General features: G+C 38.5%; 1 protein-coding gene and 1 long non-coding RNA gene across 4 annotated transcripts; one reads left to right on the plus strand and one right to left on the minus strand.

Moving 5' to 3' along the window:
• Positions 1–659: 659 nt before the first annotated feature.
• Positions 660–4,040, minus strand: LOC105946828. The gene is made up of 2 exons (XR_001924196.2): positions 3,951–4,040; positions 660–968 (listed from the first exon to the last, which is right to left on the minus strand). It is a non-coding gene; the product is annotated as an uncharacterized LOC105946828 (long non-coding RNA).
• A 44-nt stretch (positions 4,041–4,084) lies between these two features.
• dyrk2 (dual specificity tyrosine phosphorylation regulated kinase 2) lies at positions 4,085–12,515 on the plus strand. Of its 3 annotated transcripts, none has more exons than XM_002937535.5 (3): positions 4,085–4,260; positions 4,970–5,094; positions 7,503–12,515. In XM_002937535.5, exons 1-3 carry the CDS (start codon positions 4,110–4,112, stop codon positions 9,102–9,104), a joined length of 1,878 nt encoding a protein of 625 aa, XP_002937581.2. In that variant the 5' UTR covers positions 4,085–4,109; the 3' UTR covers positions 9,105–12,515. The 3 variants fall into 3 exon arrangements, with proteins under 3 accessions (XP_002937581.2, XP_004912992.1, XP_004912991.2); XM_004912934.3 differs by lacking the exon at positions 4,085–4,260 and adding an exon at positions 4,281–4,523; XM_004912935.4 differs by lacking the exon at positions 4,970–5,094 and having other exon boundaries at positions 4,106–4,260.
• Positions 12,516–12,755: the final 240 nt, after the last annotated feature.

A 12,755-nucleotide genomic window follows, 5' to 3' on the forward strand; every position in this document is an offset into this window, starting at 1 on the left:
TTTCTCTTTGTTCACTGTTTATAACCAGTCAGCAGAACAGACAACAAGCATGGGAACTAATTTTTGAGTGAGTTTAAACTTGCGTCATCAGTGTTCATAATTGAGCCCCAGTGTAATTTATTCAAATGTGACATTTTGGGGACACGCCCCTTCATCTGATGGCTAAGTCTTAAAGGAACAGTAACATCAAAATATGAAAGCGTATAAAAGTAATTACAATATAATGTACTGTTGCTTTGCACTGGTACAACTGGTGTGTTTGCCTCAGTAACAATACTATAGTTTATATAAATAAGCTGATGTATAGCCATACTGGCAGCCATTTAAAGAAGAAAAGCACAGGTTACTTAGCAGATAACAGATAAAGATGAACTACCCCTTTATGGAGTGTGAATTAAACACAATTTACTTCAGGTCCAGTGCACACAACTAACGTACTGTTCTAGGAGGAAACTTTCTGTAGTTTTCTACAGACATTGAGAATAACGGAAACTTTCATTTTTGATTTTTAAATTACCTTTTAAGCAACCTAAATAATAATTAAAATGTGTTTTTATTAGATACAATCCCCTTTAAATTACCATAAATGGCTTTTATATATAGCCTCACTTCCGGGAATTTCTAGGAATAGCCTGCATGATATAAATACTCACAGAAGGTGCCATGTTTAGAAAGCTTTATTGGAAGAGGTCAGTGTATTTAAAGACTGTACAGGGAAAAGCTGCAGAATTGTACCCTTGCTCCTTACACGCACATTTTCTAACAGCTCAACTCCACCAGTCAGTTCATTGATCTCATTAATATAATATTTATTTTCACAAGTTGTACTTGCTCAGTGTGCAGTAGTTTCAGCATAAAGAAAACCCTGAATCCCAGAGACAGGGGCTCCATATGTCTCCATTGTGAACTGAAATTGATGTGACAAGTCATCGGATAAGGTATAAGTTATCCTGTCAGAATTTTTCAAGCTGAAAAAAATAAAAACGTGTGACAGTGAGGAATTCAGAAAACCTTTCTAGTTTAGCAACTTCTTATTTGCTCCACATACTTTACATGCAAAATCTAAGTTCCGTGACTGGGACTGAAAAAAAACAGGTTCCATATGTTCTACATGACACCATACATGAACTGAATCTGTTCTGATTATGCTGATAACTAGTACTGAAAATGTATACCGTGTGTGCTCTGTATCATATTCACTAATAAAGAGCTACATGATATGCAGTGTAGATTTTCTCAATGGGTTTTTCTTTTGCCAAAGTACAGATTGGTTAGTAAATTTCCTGGTGAGATACCGACAGCTTCTGGCATCTTTATTGATCAGCTGCTACACAACTCTGTGCCAAGGTCCCTACCCAAGCATATTAATCCATAGCCATCTGTCATAGCACACATATTCCCTAGGCCATAAAGCAAACTTCATCTTATTTTTGCAGAAGAGTATAAAATATGGGGTATGTAATTTTACAAATACTGCAAAAACTCAATGCCGTTTGTGCAGCAAATCCTTAACTTGAATGCCCGTTCAAAGTTGAACACACTTTTGATTTTGAACATAGAACATAAAATATAATGGCAATTCTTCAATGCTACATAACGTTCTACTTCCTTGTCCTCGATCATCAAAGCTAATATATGCACAAAATATAATTTAACTGGTACATATGTGTGACTGAATCTGTGCTTATAAGCTCCAATAAGGAAAAGTGGTGCATACAAAGCAGTTAAAAACAAGACACATTAAATAAAGTTAAACAAAGGAAAACTACTGAATTTTCTATACAGAATTCACTGTACCAGACCAGATGTTTTTTAAAGGAGACATTTTGCATAACTAGCCCCCCCCCCCAAATCTTGTAGGCAATAATTAATAATATATGGTGCTTGTTTCACTCTGGCCCCTTTATTGTCGCTCCCTATAGATCTTTTAAGGTCTTGTTTCAAGTGCCAGAAGCACAGTAGGAGGGGGACAGACAATCACAGCCCAGCAGGCACACAAACAAAGACAGGCTTCAGTTCCCAATCAGGTCCGGCTAGCTGCCGCACAGCCTGGGAAAGGAGGCACCAGGAAGTGAAACAGATGGGCGGGACTAGTAGGGTTTTTGCAGACATTTTCACACAATATGTCTCTTTAGACAGTAATATTCCATGTTTGTAAAAATGCCCACAGCTACCCACCTAGGATTTTGTTATGATATCTTTTGAGTGCAAATGACTTTACGAATGGTGAAATACTGTTCCTGACTGAAACTATGTACTATGGATATCACTTGGTTTAGGAATGAAGCTAGAAAATGTAATCTGCCAATCCAAGTACGTGGGCCATCAGCAGATGAAAGTTAGAAGATGGAAGTTTTAGTAAAATTTGTTTGCCCAAGTCTTTTAGGATTTGGTATTCGGAAGAATATTTTACATAAGAATACAAAAATAATTGTTTAGGATACCCAGGAAGTCCCAGTTTATCGCCGATGCCCTGTGGGATGGAGGCTTCCCTCTATCAGCCCACGGATCTTGAGACTGTGTTCTGCCCTTGGTCTATAGTACAGGAGGGAGCACATGGCTTAAACTATCTTCCTGGACTCCATCCTAGCAGGAGGTGGATCTACTAATGTGCTTTAGGTAGAGGTAGGTCTCAGTAAATTAGTCCAGTTGAGTCTAAGGTAACCCATACCCTAGATAAGTCAAGGAACTCTATTTAGCATACTAGAGCTAGAGTTTGGAATCTTATGATTCTTGCCTAGCAGTCATTGGTTTGTAGGTACTAGAAGAGATGGTTGGGACACAAAAACACTTTGCTTTTTGGTCAAATTGGGAGAAGAGATGGTGGAGGGTACTGCTAGGAGTTAAAGAAAATGTCTAGGACACCAATGTAAAAAAAAAAAAAAAAAAAGAAGAACATAAAAACTTGGTACCTAATAGTTGTCCTTAAATTGTAACAAAAATATAATCTTCACATAAAATGCCGGAATTAAATTCAAAACAACTCAAATTGTGTTTATGGGTAACAGTGGGTGACAGCTGGTGTGGTCTAACGTCTTTGCGAAATGGAGAAAACCACTTTCAGGACCAGTCTTCACCAACACCCTTTTGGGCCCAGAAACTTTCTGCTGCAGAACTGACAGGGAACCTGCATCAGTGAGGACCAGAGGAAACAAAGAGTAAGAATACTTTTCGTCAATTTCACCCATTGTTGTCTCCTAAATCTTATTTTGCCCCTTGTTAGTACAAAAATACCCTCAAAGTATATTAAAAAAAAGTTGACAATTTCACCTGTCCCTAACTTGTGCAAAAAATCTTTCTTTTTTTGAACAAATTGGACAAAAGGCTCTGATAAGCAGGTACTGTTGGCAAGAAGGAAAAAGTATATCTTTAGTTCCCTGGCAAAGTTGGAAATCTGAGCAGAAAACATAAATGAGTTTAAAAGAAATATTGAGAGCTGAGGTGAAGGAGTTTTTTTTCTTTTTCTCTAACAAAAGTGTTAGAATGAATGCATAAAAGCATGAGGTGGGATCAAACAATACACAAATCTATGACACATGTTATGCCGCACCAATGGCTAAAAGCCGCCAATGCAGAAGAAAAGTTTCAACTGCCAAAGAACGTACTAGATATGTGTATGGCAGTCGAAGTGTTAAAGTATGAGGTTAGACTGTTATTGTACAGCACTGCTTAATATGTTGGTGCTTTATAAATAAATGTTAATAATAAAGGTTGAGGTTGTTCTATCTGGAGGAAAGGTGCTTAGAGGGGATTATAGGCAGATAGTTGGGGTTTTTTTTCCCATGAAAATGTTGTCTCTGAAACACCAGCTATAACACACTGATTGCTGATAAATCACACCTTACATATCTTTCAGAGGGCATTAGTATATGAAACAGGAAAATTGGGAATTGTGTAATAACAGGAACAGTGAATTTACCCCCAAGCACACTGATCCCATCTTACATTACCAGTTGGCTAAACTCAAACGAGGGGGCATAAAGTTGCAGATAACATGAAGTTTGCAGGCCGCCATATCGCAGAGAAAGCAGTAGCCCAGAATCAGTTGGTACATTTCCCCCACTTGAATCTACCGCTGCACTACAGCGAACCCTCCGCAGGGCGGTCACATGGTACTGTCACGTGATCGTGATGTCATCAAGGTCCTTTCTGAGGCAGAGGGACCTAGACGCTACCGGGAAGGAACATGCAGGCACCCTAGCTGCCGCCCTCCACTCCGTAGTATGCAGCTCGCTGACAGCAAGGGGCCCGGTAATCCAAGTAAGTGAAGCACAGCCGGGCCCGGGGAGTCTGTTGCCCCCTCCCCCCTTACCAAATGGCGGCCCTGCCCAGTATTTGCTACAGGCAACGGTGGATGTTCGTTTAAGCAGAGTAGGGGGAGGGCGTTTGCTGCGCTATGGTAACCCTGGTTCTCTGTCAGTCCCCGCAATCTAGCGTTACCATGCACCCCCGGGGGGAAGCTCCCCTTTATTTACCCCAGGCTGCCAGCGTTCCTATTACTGTAACCCCCAGTCACATGCGAGGTGAGTTAATGGCATCCCCAGTGTCTTCCTCTCTGTATTGTTGTGCCAGGAACCCCTCTGCCCTAGCAATCATGCCGGGGGCATTGTGTAGCTCCGTACAGTGGGAGCAGCCTGAGCATTCAGTCCCCTGCACGGAAAGGCAATAAATCCGTGGGAGACTGACAGCAGTGCCAGCCAGACTCTCAGCAAAAATGCCGTCCGACTTGGAATTCCTGTTTCTTTCATTTTCCACTTGCGTTTAATGGCCGGCTAATCTGAGATCATAGGTTTATCCCTATTAACAACAGCAGCCTTTACTGTATTAGCGGCCCGAGTGCTACACATGGCGTATGGCTGACATAGCTAAACTAATGGCCGGTAAGCAGTAACAAGGGCTGAGACTGGCTGCATGTAGTTATTGGGGGACATTCCTTGCCCTGAGCTATGGTGTTTGTTTTGTGCTTCAGGCAGAGGAGGTAGAGGCACCGGTCAGCTGCAGCCCTCCCCGGGATTACCGCGATCTGCAGCCGGAACTGGCCCCCCATCCCCCGTGTCATTGCCGCCCCTCAGAACCGGCAATCCAACGCATACGGTAAGAACAGCTGCTATGGGAAATACTAGCAGGGCATAGCTTATCCTTTACCTACTTACCAATGGCAACAGAAATGAACATTTTGCCTCTTAATCCTGTGATTTCATACCTTCCCCTCCTCCATGTTTCCAATTCCAGCCAGATGATTGGTATTAATAGAAATAAATGTGCAAGGTACAGTCAGGCTGACAGCCAGACACTGTTAGTCTCTATCTCATCTCTGTGGAGCAGAGCTCAAGAAAACAGCAGGGCTGATTCCCAGTACATTGTATGTGGACATTTATTTATTTATTTCTCACTCTACTTTTCTGATATTTTCTTGGAGAATGGAAGAAAGCTCCGTTTTAAAATGTGCAATGTTTTGATTTTTATTAGATTAAGCCACACCCATGCTTATGGGAAATTGAAAGCACAATTATATAATAATAAGCATATGATTTCAAATCATGGGGGTTTTAGTAGTGTGTTTGTTTCTGGTTATTAAACATCTTTCTGAATTATATTTAATACTTATATGCAGGTAGCACTCTCCTGTATATGCAATTGGTTTCATAGCTTTCCAGAACTGCTCAAGTGATGCTTTTTTTATTTTAAGAAATGTATAATTTAGTTAAATGTATTAGATGCAGAATATCAGATTATACTCAGGGCATGGAGTGACTGTTTCATTTGTCATCTCATTTTACTATCATAACGCAGATGTATATATAATATTAATGACATCAAATGTTATGGAGCTTACAGTTTTCATTTAACAGTGTTTTTGTAATGCCTGTCCTTTTAAAAGGACAGAGGTTCTGTCAAGTTTTTACTCCTTTGCAATCGGTATTCATAGAAACAGATCATTTCAATATGAGTAGAGCAGCTGCCATATTAGTGGAGCAGTTGCTCCCTGACAGCTGCTCTGCTTTGAAATATATTTTAGAACGGCATTTAGAGGAACAGGCTTTTGCAGCTACATTTTGTGCATGTATAGGAGTTACAGAGTTTTTTGGTTTATGGCATGTATTGCATGTATGGTACTCCAATTTGTTTTCCCCCTTAGGTTACTGACACAGAGCAATCTGAAAACATTAACTTTTTGTAGCTTTGTGGGCAGGGGATAATGCTACAAATTGTCCCTCCGTTAGCTTTAAATTGAATTTAGCTGGGGCAGTTTTGTGCATGTAATTACCACTTGACATTTTGGAGCAATAATCGCATAACACTGCACCGGATGCTTTAAACTAATTCATTGCTATTGAAGGGCATCTTTGGAGTGTTCCCCCTGCCTCTGGAGCTACAACAAAGTATAATAAACCATGCATAGTGCAGGATATTTTGAGTATGTCAGCTACTTGAAAACAGTGGTGATAACCAGTAAATGAGGCTTAGATTACAGTTCCGTGGCAGCCTTGCCAAACAAGCAGATTTAGGCCAGCTCTTTTGAATTCAACCAACAATTTGTACACAGCTATGTAGAAACATTACAGATCATTTTTCTGTTAATTCTCATCTTTAAATATGTATGGTATTGATGCAAGGATCTAGAATTGTGTCAGTGTGGGGTGTTGCAGTCTCTGGGGGAATGTAGGACATTTACTCAAATATTGTAAAAACACGTAGGAAATCCATTGAAAATCACCGTACTGGTTAAATTTAGAAACTGTATAATTTGAGGAATATATCCGTTTAGTTTTCTCTAAATAGTAATGCATGCAAGGGTATTGCTTACTGCTGAATGCACTGAGCATCCCAAGTTAACTGCAAGTGTTGGTTATAACCTATATTTCATTACATTTCACTACATTTCATTTATAGTGTGTTCCTCCTTCCGTGTGCTATATATTAAAATAAGTGTGTTCAGCTTCTCTTGTGCTAACTTGCAGTGTGTTGCAGAATATGCTGGTGTTGTGTAAATGCATGTTAATAATAACACTAATAATAATTTATAATAATATTAATATGTTGTAACTGAGACCCTTATAGATTACTTCAGTAATGGGAACATAGCCTCTTGTCTCTGGGGATGTTATTGCTCCAGCTTGTCAGACCTACTGATGTGGTCTCGGTATTCCACATCTGTTAAGTAAACAGAAGGGCTGGTGGATGCTGATAAGACAGTCATGGCTGCTGTGTGACTCACTTATAGTGATGAGCTTATGAACATATGTAACAGTCTGGGTCCTTCATATTAACAATTTAGTTTATACTTTGAATTTGGAAAAATATCCTCTGCTATCTCTCTGTCAGATCGGTGCATGGTGTAGTGTCAAGTATTCGTTAACTTTCCTGGTTATTAAAGCTTATTTTAGTTCTGTGTTTTGTTTTTTTTGTGCTATGTAATAGATGGTATTAGCGTATAGGAATCATCCAATTTAGAATGAAACTTCTGCAATATAGCTAATTTACAATTTGTTTCCTTTCAGACTGGAGGCAATAAGCACACAATGAATGAACATCTACATGTGACCAGCCATGGACAAATCCAGGTGCAACAACTGTTTGAAGAGAACAGCAACAAAAGAACTGTCCTGACAACACAACCAAATGGGCTTACAACTGTTGGCAAATCTACTTTACCTGTAGTTTCAGAGAGGCAGCTTGAAAGTACTCATAGAAGACAAGGAAGCTCTAGCTCTTTAAAATCAGCAGAGGGCATAACCAAGTTGAAGTCTTCTTCATTAACTCCTGAACAAGCAATGAAGCAATACATGCAGAAGTTGACTGCTTTTGAGCACCATGAAATCTTTAATTACCCTGAAATTTATTTTTTGGGTCCAAATGCTAAAAAACGACAAGGTGTAATTGGCGGCCCAAACAATGGTGGCTATGATGATGATCAGGGCTCATATGTACAAGTGCCGCACGATCATGTTGCCTACAGGTATGAAGTTCTGAAGGTTATTGGAAAAGGAAGTTTTGGGCAAGTTGTGAAAGCTTATGACCACAAACTTCATCAGCATGTGGCACTAAAAATGGTAAGGAATGAAAAGCGTTTTCATCGGCAGGCTGCAGAGGAAATCAGAATTCTAGAACACCTGAAAAAACAAGATAAAGATAACAATATGAATGTCATTCACATGCTGGAGAACTTCACATTCCGCAATCATATATGTATGACATTTGAATTATTGAGTATGAATCTCTATGAACTGATCAAGAAGAATAAATTTCAGGGCTTTAGCTTGCCTTTAGTTCGCAAGTTTGCTCACTCAATCTTGCAGTGCTTGGATGCTTTGCACAAAAACAGAATAATCCACTGTGACCTTAAACCTGAAAACATTCTGTTGAAACAACAGGGCAGAAGTGGCATTAAAGTTATTGATTTTGGTTCTAGTTGTTATGAGCACCAGCGTGTGTATACATACATACAATCACGTTTCTACCGGGCACCAGAAGTTATTCTTGGTGGTCGCTATGGGATGCCTATTGATATGTGGAGCTTGGGTTGTATTCTTGCGGAACTGTTGACTGGCTATCCACTTTTACCCGGAGAAGATGAAGGTGATCAGCTGGCATGTATGATTGAGTTACTGGGTATGCCTTCTCAAAAGCTTCTAGATGCTTCAAAAAGGGGTAAAAATTTTTTTAGCTCCAAAGGTTACCCACGCTATTGCACTGTTACAAGTCTGCCTGATGGTTCCGTGGTATTAAATGGTGGTCGTTCACGAAGAGGTAAACTAAGAGGCCCCCCTGGAAGTAGAGACTGGGTAACTGCTTTAAAGGGCTGCGATGATCCTCTGTTTCTTGATTTCCTGACACAATGTTTAGAATGGGATCCTTCTCTCCGGATGACACCTAGCCAAGCACTGCGCCATCATTGGTTAAGGAGGCGGTTGCCCAAGCCTCCAACTGGGGAAAAGATCTCCACTAAAAGAATAACAGAAAGCACTGGTGCTATAACATCTATTTCTAAGTTACCTCCAACATCAGGCTCAGCTGCAAAGTTAAGAACTAATCTGACCCAGATAACGGATGCCAATGGAAATATTCAGCAAAGGACAGTCTTGCCAAAGTTGGTTAGCTGATTTAATGGACATCTTACATTGAAAACACCTTGCTGAGCCTTATGCATACAAAGCAGCAACTCGGATTTGTACCATTTTTAATTGCTCAGATTATTTTAAATACATTGTTTGTGCAACAAGTGTATTTTTATGTAATCATGAAATTGTCAAACAACGGGGACAATGCTTTAAGGTTTTATACCTTTTTGTGATTTGTAATTGGCCTTGCTTTAACATAGGAAGTGTCAAATTCAGTGGCTGGCCACTGATTACTACTTGACTGTTAAAACTTATTTATTAATGTCAAAAGTGTTAGTTATAATTCATTCATATTCAACAGGATTATGCTCTGGGTGCCATAGGCAATTTAGAGCATTGAAAACATGTTTAATACACACTCACACAGTATAGATGTGTAGATCGGTGCATTTTGGCTTCTGTTAAATGGGCCTTGCACAAAGCTGGCACAATAGTATATACAGTAACATTTGTTTGCATTTGGAGCAATTACATGAAACTGATTTGTGAAAGGTACTGCCTTTATACTTCAAATTGAGCAGTTGAATCACTTCATTTAATAAAGGTAGCTTAATACCTTTTTTCTTATTTTTGACATAGCCAAAGGATTTCATTTTACCTTAATAAATATACCTTTAGATATATTCTATATGTAGGTGATTAAAAAAACGTTTTCTCAACATGAAAAGGGCATTGACGATAAGCAAATTTTTAAACTATTGCTTTGTGTTGATTGCTATGGGTTTTTTTTGGGGGGGGGGGGATATCTAATGGTTTTATGCAACGTGAAGTCAATTTAGTATTTTTAATGTAAGAATAGCGGAAGGCATTGGTATTACTGAAGGATCAGTAGGATGTTCATATTTATAAAGGAAAAAAGAAGTGTTGCAACCTTGTGCTGTGAAACAGCTTTGTGTATTGGGATTCAATTAAAAGCTGTAGTTTGACTGTTATCCCCTTTCCCTTTAGCCTACAGATTGCTTAGCTGTGAGATTTTGTTCTTAATCCCTTGCAGTTTGTAAGCCACACTTTTAAAGGAGCAGTTCAACCAAACAATGTTAGATATCAATAGAAGTACTTTAAATGTGCATTAGTAATCTTTGTATACTTGCCATGAAAGGTGTTCTTTCCTCTCTTCATTTATCTCCACTACATTGTTAATTACAGTAGCTCAAAGCTTTAAGCTAAAAAGTTGTTTAGATAAGTTTGAGCTATGAATGGCATTTTAAGTACTTTTATACATATTTGACATTTTATTTTTTGTGAAATGTCCAAAAATGTAGGTTTAATTGGAAAGTGTGGGTATAATTGTGGTTACATTAAATTTGCAGCTCTGCTTTTTAATTTTTATGTTACTTAAAGCATGGTCCCCAAACAATGGCTAAAATGTTTCTGGCTACATTTTTAAATTTAAGTGCAAGTCGAATAGCAAAGAGATAATAATGGATATAACTATTTACTTCAAGTTTCAATTTGGATTCAGACCACACTTGTAATCCAGCAGCAGGTCAGGCCCTTCTTAATGTACATTAGGGTTAAACAGGAAATCATTATTGTAGTAATCATCATCCTGTATAATTGCAAGGGTATCCAGGACAGTATATAAGCACGTACCGCAACTTTCACCCTACCTGCCTCTCTTCATTTACTGCTTTTTCCATCCCACTGGATGCCATTCAAGCAGCTCAAGGATCTCCTAGATCCTCATGTTGCAGTTTTGTTATGGCAGTCGTATTTTCTCATTCTTTGGTGGGAGATTCAAAAGCAACAGTACCTCAATATTTTAAAACAAAAATCATCTTTTATGTTCTCACCACTGAAAACAGATTGCACTATTTTGATATCTGATTCTGTACCAGAAACTTTTAGACAAGGGGCAACTCACAAGCACTACCAACATTGTCGGTTGCTGAGCGGGAACCCCCTTTTGATACATATTTGGATTTGTTTTCTTGGTATTTGAGTAAGGCGGTGTATAAAGTCAAATTATAAGAAACGGACATTACTTGTCCTTACTTTCCCATGAATGTCCATTCTGCCATTTTCGAAGGTAAGTGCTTATAGAATGCTGGCTGAAGCTAACTTTGTTTTTACCTTAAGGGCTTCAGTGGTTGATCTGTAATAAGTTGTCTTGGAAACAGTACTTTGTCTCACAGGTTACCATTGTCTAGGGAAGTCTTACCTATTTGCAGCATTTGGGATAGCACAGTATGATGCTGTATCCTTGGTTGCAGTCTCGCATGGCACATTCCATGCACATATTGAGACATTTTTGTCACACAAGTGTTTTGCTATATGAGTTCAACACTTTGAAACAAGAAGTGTTTATATAAACACTACAGGATACTTTGTGAACTTAGTGTGAATTATGTGCCTTTTTGTTATTAGTGCTACATTGTCAGGCATATTTTGGCCTACTTTACTCTATAAAGTATAGCAGGTAAAGGCATCTATAATACAGTTTTACTCTAATATGTCTTAAAATATTCATCATGCTAAGAGGCCTTAAAAGTAACCATAGCTCTAGCAGGTTGTTTAAGGCTGGCCAATTATGCTGCTAGAAAATGCTTCCTTAGACTGTGAGGTCCTGAAAGACCTGTTGGTTACCTGTTATACTTTTTATCATTTCTTTTTTTTTTCAGGGTTTTGATTATGCTTATACTAGTGAACAATCTTAAAAATGTGTTTGTAAAATTTACCTCAAACTGTTTTTCATTTTTATGGTGTGATCAATCCCAGGGCATTTGGTAAGAACCAAAGTGCATTCCTTTTATATTTGCTGGTTGGAATAAACCAGCCAGTGATTTTTATAATTTAGGTGCAACGCACATAAGCCACTTTTAATGTATAGTTCGGGTATACATCTCTTGGACATTGGGTTGTATTGGAATCTCAAAGAAGAATCTAAACTGTTAATTATACAGTATATAAAAAAAGCCCTTGATTCTTTCACTTCTTCCGAGATTCCCCCACATCCCAATTTTATGCAGCTTGCATAAAAAGACACATTGAATTCTTTCTTGTTGGCACTTTTACAGCTCTGCAAAACATTTTGGTTCTGAAAGGTAATTTTTAACTGCTCACAAAACCTCTACAGTTGTCTAGGCCATGACAATTTCTATTGAGCACCATCTTAGACATGTGACTGTAATATGCTGCAATTGTGTGTACTGATGATATGTGAACATTTGGAGTGAATGTGGACTTTGTGTATAATTTGTGTACATTTTCTGTAAGATGCTGCTGGCGCCACTCTACATTCCCTATAATGTAGTGGAATAGAATCAAAGTGGCGAAATTTATAATACTGTATGTATTGTACAGCAGATGATGGAAATATGACATTTTAGTGAACATTTGTTACATTTTATTGTTGTGGCCAGAGATCATTTCAGAATAAAAATGTATGTTCTACTTCTTGCCTTCGGATATTTCTGTATAGCTTCAACGACTGCTGAAATGATGTTGTAGTTTTTTAATTCATAATAATAGGCATAATTAAAAATGCAGGCCTAGCAACAGCATTCGTTACATGGTATCTTCTATTGCTACTTGAATTTGATCCCATTTCACAGCTGCAGTTTGAACATGTAAAATCATCATAATATGCAAGAATCTGCTGGGAATTAAAAAAAAAAAAAAAAAAAAGGTTAA

This window comes from Xenopus tropicalis, chromosome 3, assembly GCF_000004195.4.
Source record: "Xenopus tropicalis strain Nigerian chromosome 3, UCB_Xtro_10.0, whole genome shotgun sequence".
NCBI classification, from domain to species: domain Eukaryota; kingdom Metazoa; phylum Chordata; class Amphibia; order Anura; family Pipidae; genus Xenopus; species Xenopus tropicalis.

Coding starts and splice junctions, on each gene's coding strand:
- dyrk2 (XM_002937535.5), top strand. CDS start 4,110: ATGGTACTGTCACGTGATCGTGATGTCATCAAGGTCCTTTCTGAGGCA. Junction 4,261..4,969: donor CAAGGGGCCCGGTAATCCAA/GTAAGTGAAGCA, acceptor TTTGTGCTTCAG/GCAGAGGAGGTAGAGGCACC. Junction 5,095..7,502: donor CCGGCAATCCAACGCATACG/GTAAGAACAGCT, acceptor GTTTCCTTTCAG/ACTGGAGGCAATAAGCACAC.